Raw genomic sequence first — 14,922 nt, forward strand, 5'->3', positions numbered from 1 at the left:
CAGCCTCTTCTGTCCTCCCCGGGCATTGCAATGACATGGGTGCACGCACATACATGCAGGCAACACAGGCATACACATAAAATCATCTTGGAAACAACGGAGCTGGAGCCCTCACAGGAAGTACTCACTGTTCAAGGGTCCTGGAACCTCATGGTCATGTATGTTTAAGAGTCCAAGGCAGGCAGGCAGTCCCCCTTGCCAAACCTGGAATGGACAGCCTACAAGGCTGACCTGGGGACTCACCGTGCAGCCAGGTTCCCAGGGTGCCTGCACCGCCAGCCCTTCCAGCTGTGGTGTCCAGCAGAGACAATGGCCATGATGCCACACACCAGAATCAACATGGCCAGCCTTGCTTCTCCAAGGGAACTGAGTCCACATCCTCCTGCCTCTTGTGAGAGCTGCTCTGCCTGTAAGTCCTGACTCCAGAGAGCCTGAGGAATGGTTGAAGATGAGAAAAGGGCTGGATCACATGGCTTAATTCTGTCCCATTTGACCAAATCTACCTTGAAGGGGTCACAGTGCAACAGACCGGTGACAGGACTGAGAATGCTCCCAAGCACTGTGGTGTCCATACATTTCTATGGGCTACTTCCTCCGCCCACCACGTGCAGACAGCAGGGTGCACTTCTCCGAGTGGTGGAGGATATGTCCCACAGGCTGTGGCACCATAGCTGCATTTGGCTCCTACTATCACTGGGATGTGAACTGGGCCAGTGTCCACCTTCCCCTTTGCTTTCTGGAAGGTCTAAGGATTTTCCCAGCTCAACAGGGAAACACCAGCAGCAGCCAAGTGGGCTGTAGGTCTGCCATAGGGTACTAACTTACCTCATTCATTCCAAACCTAGGGGGACCTTTCCATTCCCATCGTCCAGATGAGGGAAGTAAGGTCCAGCAAGGGTGACAGGGAAGGGACCAAGCCAGGAAGGACAGAGCCACATGATCCATCCCCACGGTGAGCCCAGCAGCTAAGCGGAAGCCCACACAGGGTCAAGTCCTTGCCCTCTCCCTGGCAACACACCATCCCCGTGTTACTTGTCCTGTCTCCATCTGGCTTCCACCCCTAGGATGAGTTACCAAGGATACTACCAAAGGGTAGTTCTAAAAGATTTGGGCACAGGCCTCCTCTAGCACCCTCTCCCCAGGTATTGAATACTGGTGCTGAGCTTTGTGATCTGACCAGCGCTGGGGCAGCAGCCGCTGAACATTGGACTCAGCCTCCTGCCTCCATCCCCTCCCTTCCCCTTCCCCACCTCTCCCGGCAGCCAGGCTCGTTTGGTGTTATGCTGACAGGATGTCTGAAAGGAGAGCAGTGCCTGGGCCGACTGTCCAAGTCACCTCCTCTGGTGTCACTTCTGGCTAAAAAGGATCAGCTCGTTGTCACAGCCATTTGGGATGGGGTCCTAATACTAAAAGTGCTGTCTAAGAGTACTTCTCAACCTGATCAAAGAAGGAATTTTGTCACTGTGGTACATTTTCAAGTTTTCCTCGGAATTTTTATAAAAGTATAATAATTTGTAGCCATAGATTTAGAATTTGAAAAGAATATATTTTTTCATAAAAGTTCTAACAAAAATATTTTTTTTTCCCTTAACTTAAAAATACAGCTTTAGAAAGCAAGATCGGGCTGTTATGATTCATGGCATTTTACAAACAGCAGGGAGGGAAGGTGTCGATGGAGTGGGCATGTGAGGTGGCCTCACTTCAAAAGCTTCACTTTGTCCTTGAGCACCTTAAAGGTGGGGTTCCTGCTGATTTTCTTGTGGAAGATGGCCAGGAGCTCCTCCTCAGACTTGTGATGGTCACTTGTCACCGCGTGATACTGACTGAGAACCTTTGCAAAGAGAAACAGAGGCTGAGGGCAAGTCATGGTGGGATCTGCCCTATACCATTTACCTTTACAAGTTCTTTCGTAGAGATGAGGTGAAATGCAACCAAGGCCCAGTTGTGGGCTGATGCTACAAGGTGAAAGATACCCCGGGGCTGCTCACACAGGTGTGCACTGCCTGTGAAGAACCAGCGGCTGGGCTGGCCACATGGGAGCTCTGCAGGTCAGAGCTGTATCAGAAATAAAAAGGGCCAGCGAGATAGCTCGGTGCAAGCCTGAGGACTGCAGTTTGATCCCAGGACCCACACGGTGGGACAAGAGCAAAGCATCTAGAATTTTCATTCCCGAGATAATAAAAGGTGGACAGTGCAGTGTTTAGGTCTAGAATCTAAAGTCACCCCTGTTGAGGCTGCAGGATGATGCGTTCCAATCCACACCCTAACGGAGGAGCACTGGAGGAACTCTGAAAGGCTCCCCACCCCTTGTGTGTTTTAAGTTAAACAGCACAAGTATACATTTAAAAATCACCCCCAAGCCATTCCAGGCCTCATTTTTGACACAAAGTACCTTTCTCTTTAGCCTTTTGATTGGTATCTCGTTGTCTGGAGCCTGCTTCAGAACTGCTTTGATCGTTCCCTTCCAGTTGAACTTCCCTGCGATGTAAAACGCAATGCCTGAGATGCCTGGTTTTGTCTTCTGTTGCCACCCAAAGGCAAAGGAGCAACTTTGGCACAGCCATTCCCAGGAAAGGAGCCAACCTCAACAAGCCATGGAAGCGCCATGCTGACAGTCCTTCACCCGCCCACCCACAGGGCCCCATGCACCCACTGCCCTCCAGAGCACTTGTGCTCAGTGAGGAGACAGCCCTACCAGCACCCACTACAGGCAGAGGTACAGAGGGGCTAGAACTCTGCCCTCCACAGGCCGTGGCAGAGATGATGTCAGAGACAGACAAGGAGAATCTGGACTGTTGTCCATGCTGGTGGATACCAAGAGGCCACATGGCAGGGGAGGGTGAGGCAGAACGAGCCTTGGAAAGTCACAGTAGGTTCACTGCCAAGATCATGGCCAATCTATTATTATGGCTTGGTTCTGGAGGGTTCCCTAAAGGTTGAGCCTGGTGTGGCTGAAAGCAGAGGAACCTTTAAGAGGTAAGGCACTAGTATGTCCTCGGGTCATAGGAGTGTGACCTCAGAGGGGTTAGTGGGACCCAGTGTCTTCTTTTCCCTTTCTTGGTTATGTGAGCAGCCAGGCTCCACACACACTCCCTACCATGGTGTTCTGACACCACAGGCCCCAAAGCAACAGGGCCTAGTGACTGTGCGCTAGTCTCTGAAACCACTGCTTTGTTTTGTTTTGGGTCTTTTTGAGACAGGTGTCCCTGTAGCCCCAGCTGTCCAGGAGCTCACTATGTAGACCAGGCTGGCCTTGAACTCACAAAGGTCCGCCTGCCTCTGCCTCCCGAGTGCTGGAATTAAAGGTGTGTGCCACCACACCCGGTAGTGCTTTAATACAAAGACAGCGCTACCTTTTGCAGGAGCCTCGTGGTCTCTGGGCTCTCCTTCCTCAGGATGTCCAGGCAGCACCACCTTTTTCTTCTTGCAATCTGACTCAACTGTTGGGAAAGATTCCAGATTAGAAGAGCAAGGAAGTCTGTCACTTTGTGACAGTCGAGGTAGGCGCTGCCCTCACAAAGGCCTGACCTGGCTGAGCACCCAGAGGATCACTTTCTTCTCCAGATCCTCACCCCTCGGGATCCATCATCACACATACGGATGATGAGCAACAGAGGGTTGAGAGGCAAGGTCCTCTGGACCTCCAAAGCTTCAGTTTTTCCCATTTGGTCCAAAATGTGAAGAGATCTCTCTACGTAAGCACATGGCCTGCCCAGTCTTGGAACCCAGCCCACAAGGGGCCACACACCTTCTGAGTGCTTCCGCTTTCTCTTTCCCGTAGCTGTCTTTGCCTGGGCCTCGTCAGCACTGTGCCTGGGGCCCCCGCTTCTGTCTGCTCCCTCTTCTGGGGCCTGCTGGTCCTGGACCCTCTTCTTCTTGCCCTTCTTCCCTGCTGAGCCATTGGCCTTGGGGGCTTCTTCCCCGTCAGCCACCAGCTGGGCCTCCAGCCCCTTTCTGTGCTTGCTCGGCTTCTGGCCCTCCAACTTCAGCTCCTTCTTCTCCCTCCTGCTCCTCTGCCGCCCCTCCTTCCTTTCTCTTTTATTCTTCGCCTCTGTGTGCTCTTCTGTGGTGCCGTTGGTTTTTGAGGACGGAACCTTAGCAGGGATTTCTGCATGGGGCTTGGCCACCTGGCTTGGTGGCTGCTGATCTTGTTCCTTACTGGCTGGCTCCTTATCAAGCAAAAGAAGAAATATTTGGTCTAGCCATGGCCTATTTCACGTAGTTCATGACTGTGATACCCCACAGAGAAAATCCATCAAAAACACATACAAAATGAGCAAAATGAGGAGAAAACCACACCCCCTAGCCCTCAGCCCTGTTCATGGAACAGATGACTCTCATGACACTGGATGACAAGGGATAAAGCCATGTGATTCTGGCTCATCATTCACCTTTCATCTAGATGAAAAAAGAGTCGCCAGGTCTGGGGGAAATCAAGGTGTGTGACTGCACATCCAGTCAAGGTCCAGTTCTGCCTTGAGCTACCCAGGTCACTCTGAAACCATTTCTTCAAAACTGTGGCGTAGAGCCAATGTAGACACCAGGAGTGTTCTGTGCTTTGAACATCAGATACTGAGCATGTGGTTTAGAAATGATGGCATTCTAGACTAAGGCACCGTCACCTTTTCCAGAGGGGATGGCCACCCCAGAAGGCAGTCAGGGACAACCACCAGTATGGAGAATGGTACTGCTGGGGTTGGAGCAATGGTCACAGGGATGCTGATGCAGCCTGGCTCCCCATGTGGTGTCTTGCAAGGGGCAGAACCTTCAAAATCAGGAGGTTAGGTCACTGGGGGTGTGGCCCTCAGTGAGTTATAACTCAGTCCCCAGTCCTGGAGACCTTGGTGTGGCCAAGTGCCCAGCTGAGCCTGATTGCTTCCTGCCTCATTTCCAAAACTAGCCCCATCATGTCTACTGTGCTTACCAGAGGCTGAATGGACTGTCTGATCTTAGACTTCCAGCATCCAAATTTGAGCCAACTAAGCTTTTCTTTATGAAATGGCCAGACTCAGAGACTGTTATAGCCACAGTAAACAGACTAAGACAAAACCAAATCAAACCAGGGAATGACATGCACTGGTTTAAGAGACTTCCTGCCGACTGTGCTCGCTATGAGAAGGCCACAGCCCCACTCCCACCACCACTCCTGCTGTTCTCTCCACTGTAGCAACTTCTTACAGGGTGGGTGGGAACCAATGCACCAAACTAGATGGTGAGCCCCGAGCCTCTGCTGTCGAAACTGAAGGTCTGGTGTCCTGGGCTGTGGCACCTGCAAGACTGGCTACAAGTCCCGCTCCATTTGCCACAGGAAAGATGACGACAAGTTACCTAGTCTTCTCTGCAATGCCTTCACTTGTGCAAGAGCTCAGCCCTCGGCTCTCAGTGTCTGGAGGGCAGCGAGGGGAAGGAGCGCAACTAAACTCTAGTTCCGAGATACCGGGGTGAGGGAGCTTTTGGGGAAAAGACACCTGGTGTAAATCCACAAAGAGCCAGGAGACAAGGACTTCAGCTCTACCTTGCTCATGTGTCCTCTGGCCTTATTAGAATGTGTCAGTCAGCTCCCACTGCTGTAAGGAATGCTCAAGGCTGCTAGCTTAGAGAAGGCTCGTCTTGGATGACGAGTCTAGAGGTCCCAAGACTGAAACACTCTGGGCCTCAGGCAAGGTGGCACATGACAGGAGTGTGTGGCAAAGCAAACTGGTCATCTCAAGAACAAGGAAGCAAGGAGAACAACAGAAGGGGCTGGGGCCCGGGTCCCCCCTTAAAGGCATGACCCCAAAGGCCCAATGTCCTCCCACTAGTCCCTGTTTCCTAAAGGTCCCACCAGCTTCCAGTTGTGCCAGAGGCCAGCAATGAGCCTCCAACACATGGGCCCTTGGGCCATTCAACATCCAAACTGGAGCACACATCCCTGTGCTGGAGCCTCCAGCCTTCTTTCTACTCGGCTTGAACCAAGTCTCCAGCTGTGGTCTTGCGCCGACACCAAACAGCTGAGGGATGCAGGACTCAAGGATGCTGATGTAAGGCGCACGACAGCTCCGTAGCTTGTCTTCCATGCTTTGTTCCCACCCAGCCCCTCCTGAGTGATGCTTCCCCGATGCTTTCCTAGCAGAGCACCTCTGTCCCCCTCTGCCCACAGCACGTAACATGTGAACCCTAACAGCTGCCACAGAGGACCCAGAACCAGGTCTGTCAGGCAGCAAAGTCCCAGTCACTCCTCTCACTCCTCCACACCAATCACTCCATGTGTCAGTCCCAAAGGCCACACTGGAACGGCATGCCCCCTTCTGTCACCAGGAGCTCCCCTGAACTACACTCAGCTCAGAGTGCCAATCATGAAGGTGCAGAGAGGCTCTCTGAAACAGCCATCCTGACCAATACAGGCATATGGCATCCCATTTTGTTACCGACGATCATCAGTCACATGGCAAACCCAGAGTGGCGCTGACTCACACTGCTGGAAGCTTCTGAGAAGATGCTCCACACCTGCTCCAGGACAGACTCATTCTGCACTTTCAAGCTGTTCTTCATCCAGTTCTGCAAGGACGCAAAACAGAAAGACCCACCTTCCCATTCTGACAGGTGCACAGGTTGGTCACTGATAGGCTATACCCTGACTCAGAAAAGCCAACCAAATCCATACCTGAAACTTCGCCTTTTTCCTGGGAATGTTGTCAAAACCACTTATTTGCTGTAAAAGTTCTCTCACCTTGGGGCTGACGTTAGGTTTCTTTATTAATTCATTAATTTTCTATAAAAAAAAAAAAGGACAATAAACAACATGACATGAATTTCAGATTATCCATTTGCATCTATGCACGACAGGATATTGACAACAAAGAGTCAGCACAGCACAGGAACAGTACAGGCAGGGAAGAAAAGGAAGCCCAAACTTTCCTGATCAGAAGGACAAACTCAGGTCTAATCGCCTGCACACAGAGCCTACTGGAAGAAGTATGGCCTCCACATGGAGAACAACAGACTTCTAAAGACAGAACAGTTAACCCAGCAAAGCTGCAGGAGGCAGAACCAACTCCTAAGAACAGGCTGCGTTTCTACACAAGAACGAAGAAGCGCGAAACTAGAGAATAATTCCATTTGTAACTTAGATAATTACAAAGAACCAGAACCAGAGGTAAAAGAATTAAACAGAAAGACATTTTGTGCTCATGAATTGACAATTAATATTAAACCATCAACCTGAAAGCCCTGGCAAAACCTAGTTATGTGATGCATGGTCAAGGGGAACCAACCCTAAAATTCACATGGACTCTCGAGGGACTCCAAATAGCCAACATAATCTGAAAAAAAATAGTTTATTTTTAATTTCAAAACTCACTATAAAGCTTCATGTGGTACTGCTACAGCCATACGGGGCAATGGAAATAACAGAAAACGCACAAGTGAGTCCTTGCAAATACAGTCGAATGTTTTTTTGGTAAGGAGGTCAGGACCAGTCAATGGAAGAATGGACTGTCTTCTCAGCAAACAGTGCTGGGAACAGTGGATATTCACATGGAAACGAAATTCGATTCTTATACTGTATACAAAAAATTATCTCAAAATAGATCAAAGACCTAAACTTGAGAGATAAAACTATAACATCTTAGAAGAAACTGTTAAGACACCCAATTGGCAGTGATTTCTTTCTTACATGTGACACCAAATAACAGACAACAGTATTAGGGGCTGGCAAGATGGCTCAGGGGTTAAAGGTTCTTACGTGGAGGTCAGACGGCAACCTGTGGGAGTTGGTTCTCTCTTTAAAACCCGTAGGCCCTATGGACTGAACTTAGATCATCAGGCTTGGCAGTAAGCACCTTTAAACCACTCAGCCATCCTGCCGATCTCATAAGCAAAGGTTTCTGTGGCTTCTCAACCTGTACCAGGTAGACACTGCAAGTCCTTCCTGAAGGGAAGACCAGCCAAGCCAGGAGCATGCAGAACTACTCATCTGAAAATTCAGTTTCTACACAGGAGTAACATCTGCCCACCTATCTCTACCTTCTTTCCCTCCTGCAGGTGGTCAGTGGTGTGCTAGAAACTGGACTTTTCACTCAAACCAGGATCTGACTGCTTCTGCACAGTTTCATTTTAAATAGCAATTCTTTGTCTTTGTCAAAGTGTCTACTGTGCTCAGTTCTGGTAACAGACGTGACAGACTGACATGGTTGGAGCTGTAAGAGCCAAATTAGCAGTAGGAGAGAAAGATCCTTAGATGGATTGATTTGGTTTTAGAGCCAAAAGAAAGCGAGCAGGAATTCTAATATTTTTGGGAGAAGCCTGTAAAACGTATAGGTCAAGGGTAAAAAGCACCTCAATCGTACTAACAACTCTCTTCATGAAGATCTGACACTCCTCTTCCAGTCCATGGTATCTCTGGGGCTCATCTGCATAGATGGCACATTTATTACTGTGCCTTCAAAGGAAGCAGGTATGGAAGAGCGACAGGACATGTGGCAGTGTTACCTGAATCCACGCCTGCTGCTTCACATCACCCTTGTGGGTCTTGCCCCCGTAGCCCTTGCCCCCGTACTTCTGGTCTTCGCTGATGCACTTCACATGGTGTCTGTAGTCATCGCCCCTGCAGAGGGACCCGTCACATCACAGGCTGACACCCATGCTGGAGGCGCTCACCAACGACAGCACATCACTCGTGCCCATGTATTCTACACCTGGCACTGCACCACGTGTCATTCTTACCCATTTACACGTGCCTTTCTTCCAAGCAACACCCCCGCCCCCCGCCTTTCTCTGCTCACTCCAGGGCAGGTAGTTGAATCATTACATTTTGGTGGTGTTGGAATTGAACCTAGAGCCCCATAGACACTAGGCAAGAATTCTGACACTGGACATATTATTCTCAGCCCCAAAGAACTGCTTTAAATTTATTATTTGTGTGTGTGTGTGTTTGCGCGCGTGCACATGTGCACATCTGACTGCATGTGTGAGTGCATGTGGAGGCTGGAGGACAACCTCTTGGAGTCAGTTCTCCCCCCTTGGGTGCTGGGGGTCAAACTCAGGTGTCATGCCACGTGGCAGGCACCGAGCTAACCTGCTGGCCCCAATTCTTTAACGACCTCATCGCCTCCCTCTAGGCTTCTCTTTAGGACACCCTTAAAAGTCACATGGCTTCATAAAGCGCATTACAAAGAACACACCGATTTTTTTAACCAACCCGCAAGGTTTACTTCCTAGCTTCTTTTCCCACATCTTCCCATTTTCCCATGCTTTGTGGGATCAGGACTCCTAAGACCGTGGATCCACATGAATTACCCAGAACTTACCAGAAGTCTTTCCCACAGTCGATGCATGAAAGACATTCACAGCTTCTGCAGACAGACACATGCTTCTCCACCTGTATTTTCTTCACTGATTCACCACATGCATTGCATGTAAAAAATACCATTTTTAGCGAAATGATGAAATATACTCTATCCAAGACAGGCTGAAACTCTGGTCCTAAAAAAAATTAAAGATAATTATCACAGTAAGCTCAAAGTCCTCCCAACAGATCAATCCCACACAAAAACTGTTGATGCGTCATCCCCACAGAACTCCACTGCCCAGGGACATCAACTCCCGCTGAGGCAAAGGCCAGTGCTAGCGGAGGTGCTCAGCACTATTCTCGGGGGCTTACAGTATTCATGTGCTTGGCTCTCACCAGCCTATGAGAGGGAAGGATGGCTCACAATTTAGATACAGAAACTGAGGAAGTTGACCCAGGCCCGAGTAACAGAACCAGGACTTGAGCCTGGTGGAGACACGGTACAGATAAAGCTGTGTGATACGTTTTTCTCCAATGCTCTCAAGCTATATACCCCATAAAAGATACACAATCAAACTGTAACTGGATTGTAGGTATGCGCCACAGGTGATCACTGCAAATACAACATGGACAAGTGAGGGGATGATAGGGACAAATTTTGAGACTAAAACTGATTCCTCAGTGCACTGTGATGGAGCCACTGGGTCACAATGAGGAAGCCCCGTCAGCAGACAGGGAGCAAATGAACGGCTTTCACGGGAAGAAGTGGAGTCATCTGGGTCCAGGACTGCTAGTGCTGATCACAGGAGCTTCCAAACCCAGGTCTGCCAGCCACCCCATGACCCACCTCGCAGGACGTATCTGCATGTACTCGGATGCCCAACGCTGCATGGATGCTCCAGACCCTACCCTGCAAAGCTATAGGAGCCACAGTGACGTTTTAATCACCAGCCATGCTTGGCTTAGTGAGTCTTCATGCACGAATCACCACTGCCTCCACCACGTCACACTGAGGCAGTCATGCCTGAGCAAGGGAAGGGCTGTGCTTTTCCTTTCTGCCTGGAATGGAAATGTCCATCCTGTCCGCAGGTCCCGGGTGTTCCAGGTGAGGCAGGCTCCTGCTCTGTGAGGCACTGCTGCACTCAGGTCCTCTCATATGCTGGGTACAAACCACAGGCCCTGGCTACAGTGGCCTGGGTCTTCCTCCTGAGCTGGCGAGCAGGGCTGGTTAGCAGAAGGTATGCGGGCAGCTACAGCTGCGCATTGAGCCAGAGGAAAGCATGTCTGACCAGGCTTCGTCAGGCTGCATAAGTGCAGTTGTCTTGTCTTGTTTTTATAGACACGTGACAATCGAGCCCAGGAGCTGGTCAGGTCTCTGCAGCCCCCTTCTGTGATATTTACATTTTCACAGATGGAGTTGAGGAAACGTCAACAAGAGCAGCTCTGATGCCCCCAAAGGAAGGAAAAGGCTGGAACAAGAGTCCACCTCACTTGCCAGCTAGTCTTGGGGTGCCGGTTTATACAACAACAAGAGCAAAGTCAGCTGACTCCCGAGAAGTAGATGCACAGTGGACAAGGGAGCAGCTGCAGCAATGGGCTAAACTATCTGCTGGGAAGTCAGAAAGCATCTTCACGGTGAGGGCAACAGAGAAAACGCTCTTTCACTTACAGCCTGCACCCTCTGCAGCCGAGGACTGCCGTTTTCTGACCAAGGACAGAGGGAGGGACAGGCTTCAGCAAACCTTGAGATCCACAGGACAGTGTCTCAAAAGATCAGGAATTAAGAGGCCTGAGGAGGATACCTAGACACAAAATATAAGACCTGAAGAAAGCCAGTGGTGCTAACAAGAGAGATGCTCAGAGATGCCTGTGGATCGGCCACAGTACAAGTACCAATTCAGAGAGGGTTAGAAGGGGCCACGTGTCCATCAAAAACAGCTGGAGCGATCACCTTCCTTTGGTCTCCTATGTACTCATTTGAGGACAGGCTCTTGTTGCCGTTCTCGCACTTTTCACAACTGACATGAATGGCAGCTGTGGCCACTTGCTTGGCTAATGAGATAAGACTCGTAATGAGCTTATTTAGAGCCCAGGGGACAGCCCAGCCCCAGCCCGAGTCACCTTGACTATGCCTCACACTCAACCTAGTCCCTAGGGAAAGCACTGTTCACTTATGAGGTGAAAACTTCTTCGTGGGCTACAAAGAACATCAAGGCTCAGAACCATCAAAGGCAGCTCAAGTGCGGAGCAAGGAGGGGTCCACGTCTTAAGAGATGTGAAGGCTGCAGGCTGCAAACGGGAACCCTGGGCTAAGTGCAGACAATATGAAGGGCATGCCCGTGCACAGCTGAAGTCCTGTCCTTGGGGGTGGGGGTGCTGAGGCAGGAGGATTTCAGGTCGGAAGCCCGCCTGGGCAACGTGGTGAGACCCTGTTTCAAAAAGGCAAACAAAACTCCAAATGATGCTTTCTGTGCTGCGCTCAGCTTTTGTGCTCTTGATGTGATGAGCTTAAAGCTGCATTAAGACCCTCGGCCCACAATGCACACTAGGCTTAGATGTGATCCATTCCGACCTAGCCCTAAGCATAAGATGGTGTTGGTTTTTTTCTGTTTGTTTTTTGTTTTTTTGAGACAGGGTCCTGGAACTCCAGCTGTCCTGGAACTCACTGTGTAGACCAGGCTGGCCTCAAACTCACAAAGATCCACCTGCCTCTGCCTCCCAAGTGCTGGGATTAAAGGCGGGCGCCACCACGCCCGGCTCTAAGATGCTGTTTTTAACAAGGCCGGACTGGACTACACAGAGTCCCTGTCCTGTCCCTTCCTTTCCTTATTTTCCCTGTGCCCAAGGCAGAGTGGGTCCTAATAAAGTCAAAGGAATTCTGCATGTGCTTTAGACATATGTGCATGTTAAAAAGAAAAGGACTGGCAAAAGGGCTCTTGCTGCCAAGCCTGACAAACTGGGTTCACTTGTCCAACAATGAGCGCATGCCAGAGCCACGCTGTGTAGACACATCTGGGCCCCTTCTCCCGCAGGCCAGTCCTAGATGTGTGCCTCTGCCAGCCTTCACCTGCCTGCTCAGCTCACCAATCAGCTGAGGTCAGCATATGCCACAACCCAGAAAGGAAGATGACGCCGAAGCACAGGACCTTAGTTCTACCACATACCCTTGTCCGTGAGAAAGGCAATGCCCAGGAGGCTACAGGATCTGCTCCACCCCCGGCCCCCGCCCCCCGAGTCTTCTCTTAGGAAGATGGCAGTCATGTTTTGCTGGGCTGGGCTTGGATGCAGGGGTAAAGGGCCTGAGCTACAGCCTGCATCTACCAATGCTTTAAAAAAGTCATTAAAAACCTCAAGATGCCTTAACTTCTGTGAATCTGTTATCTGAAAAACAGGTCTAACATCTTATCAGAAAGCACTGTGTGGAAGACTCATTCTTCTTCCCTAACTGTAGAATGGTCTCTCTGGCCTGGCAACACCTACACCCGTGGTACTCTATCAGTCCCCAGCGATTCTGGCTTCCTTAAATATAACTCTCACACCAGGTTCTCTTCAAAAATTCCTTCTCATTGCTCTCAGTATTTATTCTCTTCTTATAAAGAATACTCTTTTTTTTGTCTTTTATTTTTTGTCTTTTTTGAGACAGGGTCTCCCTGTAGCCCCAGCTGTCCTGGAACTCTCTATGTAGACCAGGCTGGCCTTGAACTCACAGGGATCCGCCTGCCTCTGCCTCCCCACTGCTGGGACTAAAGGCGTGCACCATGACACCCAGCTAGCATACTCTATTTTTTTTTTAAGCATTTTATTATTTTTTATGTGCATGAGTGTACTGCCTGCATGGTATATAAGTGCACCAATGTGGTGCAATGCCTGCAGAGGTCAGAAGAGTGCACTGGAGCGGGGCGTGGTGACGCATGCCTTTAATCCCAGCACTCAGGAGGCAGAGGCAGGTGGATCTCTGTGAGTTTGAGGTCAGCCTGGTCTACATAGTGAGTTCTAGGCGAACTAGGACTAACAAGGAGACCCAGTCTCAAAAAAAAGGGGGGGCATTGGACCCCCTGGAACTGGAGCTACAGACAGTTATTAGCTACCACATGGGTGCTGGGAACTGAACCTGTGTCCTCTGCAAGAGCAGTCAGTACTCTGAACCTCTGAGCCATGTCTCTAGCCCCAAGAACACTCTATTCTCGTATATGGACATGCACGCAAGCATGTGGAGGTCAACCTTGGGTATTGTTCCTTGGGAGCCATCCACCTTGTTTCAAGACAGGCTCTCTCACTGGGACCTGAAGGGCTCTGGTCCCGCTGGCTGGCCAGGGAGCCCCGAGATCCGTCACCACACCTTGCTTCTTACCTGGGTTCTGGGGATGGAATTCAGCTCCTTATGCTTGTGTGACAAGCACTTTACAGACTGAACTATGCTTAACATACTTCTACTCATGTATACTCACTAAGTCCATCCTAAAAACAGCCCACCTTAAAGGTCAGGCTGGTAACTCAAACCCAAGTCCCACTGAGCAAGCACGGCCTGCCCCTTTATACTTCAAGTCCTCTCATCTGTGAATCAAGTGGTCAGCCCACCAGACTGGATGCAGGCCCTTCCAGGACTCCCAGAAATCATGGGTACAGTGCAGAAAGGAAGCACACATCTTGCCTCCAGCACCATGCCCAAACCTTTACCCATGGGTGCATGTCCACACACAGAGTACCTTTTGCTTGCAGAAGCCCATGAACACCTTTCCCCACCTATGTTCAAATAAGTTAAGCCATGCCCTCCTCTCAGCCCCGGTCTCCGCACCACACTACCTGTGCTGTTTTACACAGCACAGCCTCACTTGACCAACCGTCATCTATCGGGCACTTTGCTAGACACTGGGGGGCTGACAGTGTGAGCAAGTCCGTGCTGTGACCCTTCTCTGTCCAAGTGAGGCTTGGAAGCACACAGTCCTCGACTGCCTTACCTCCTTCTCAGAGGCAAGTGCTGCAGAGAGCCCTGACGTTTGCTGAGCAACTACTTCGCGCCAAGCCCTCGCGTGGGTGGTTAACAAGTTTCTAGCCCTGCAGTCTTCACCAGTCCCCCCAATCGGTCCTCCCAACCAGTCCTCTATGATTCCTTTTTGCCAGACGTGGAGCCAGGCGCAAAGAGATTAAGTGGCCTGCATGCCATGCGGTGCAGACGGAATCGCACGCTGTTATGGGATGCTTGGTCCTCGGTGCTCCATGAGCCCTAAGGCCCCTCCTTAGGGACTGAGTTCTCGAGACTCCGAGAGGGGCGTCGTCCCCACAGGCTGTCAGCCTGAGGCCCAGTGAGGTGGGGAGCAGATCCCAGAATGTGCCGGCCTTTCTGACTTCAAGTCCGGACGCAATGGTCCCCCTGAGCCCGGGACTCGCCGCCTCCCCGGCGCGCGGATCGGACCGAGGGGCCCATGTGCCGGCAAGCAGGGCCGCCGTCGCCCCCTCCCTTCGGCCCTGGCTCCGAGCCGCCGTCCTCACCTCTCAGCCGACGCCGTCAACGGTTCCAACGGGCCGCGGGCAGCACGTGGAGCCCCGTTCGCCCAGTGCAGCCGCCACGGCCGGCCTCTCCAGGCTCCGCGCGCAAAACTCACACCGAGCCGCCCTGGCGCAACGGAGGTCACGCCCCCCGGAAGTGACGGACC

The 14,922-nt window shown here is 51.0% G+C and overlaps 1 protein-coding gene across 1 annotated transcript; it reads right to left on the minus strand.

Annotated features, from left to right (window-relative positions):
* Positions 1–1,525: 1,525 nt before the first annotated feature.
* On the minus strand, positions 1,526–14,903 carry Lyar (Ly1 antibody reactive). The gene is made up of 9 exons (XM_008833113.3): positions 14,759–14,903; positions 9,288–9,462; positions 8,470–8,584; positions 6,644–6,751; positions 6,454–6,537; positions 3,749–4,169; positions 3,354–3,440; positions 2,393–2,478; positions 1,526–1,831 (listed from the first exon to the last, which is right to left on the minus strand). Exons 2-9 carry the CDS (start codon positions 9,407–9,409, stop codon positions 1,697–1,699), a joined length of 1,158 nt encoding a protein of 385 aa, XP_008831335.1. The 5' UTR covers positions 9,410–9,462; positions 14,759–14,903; the 3' UTR covers positions 1,526–1,696.
* Positions 14,904–14,922: the final 19 nt, after the last annotated feature.

This window comes from Nannospalax galili, unplaced genomic scaffold (assembly GCF_000622305.1).
Source record: "Nannospalax galili isolate Female #2095 unplaced genomic scaffold, S.galili_v1.0 scaffold1076, whole genome shotgun sequence".
NCBI lineage: Eukaryota > Metazoa > Chordata > Mammalia > Rodentia > Spalacidae > Nannospalax > Nannospalax galili.

Coding starts and splice junctions, on each gene's coding strand:
- Lyar (XM_008833113.3), bottom strand. CDS start 9,409: ATGGTATTTTTTACATGCAATGCATGTGGTGAATCAGTGAAGAAAATA. Junction 6,538..6,643: donor GGAAAAAGGCGAAGTTTCAG/GTATGGATTTGG, acceptor GCGTCCTTGCAG/AACTGGATGAAGAACAGCTT. Junction 2,479..3,353: donor CCACGAGGCTCCTGCAAAAG/GTAGCGCTGTCT, acceptor TTTACATCGCAG/GGAAGTTCAACTGGAAGGGA.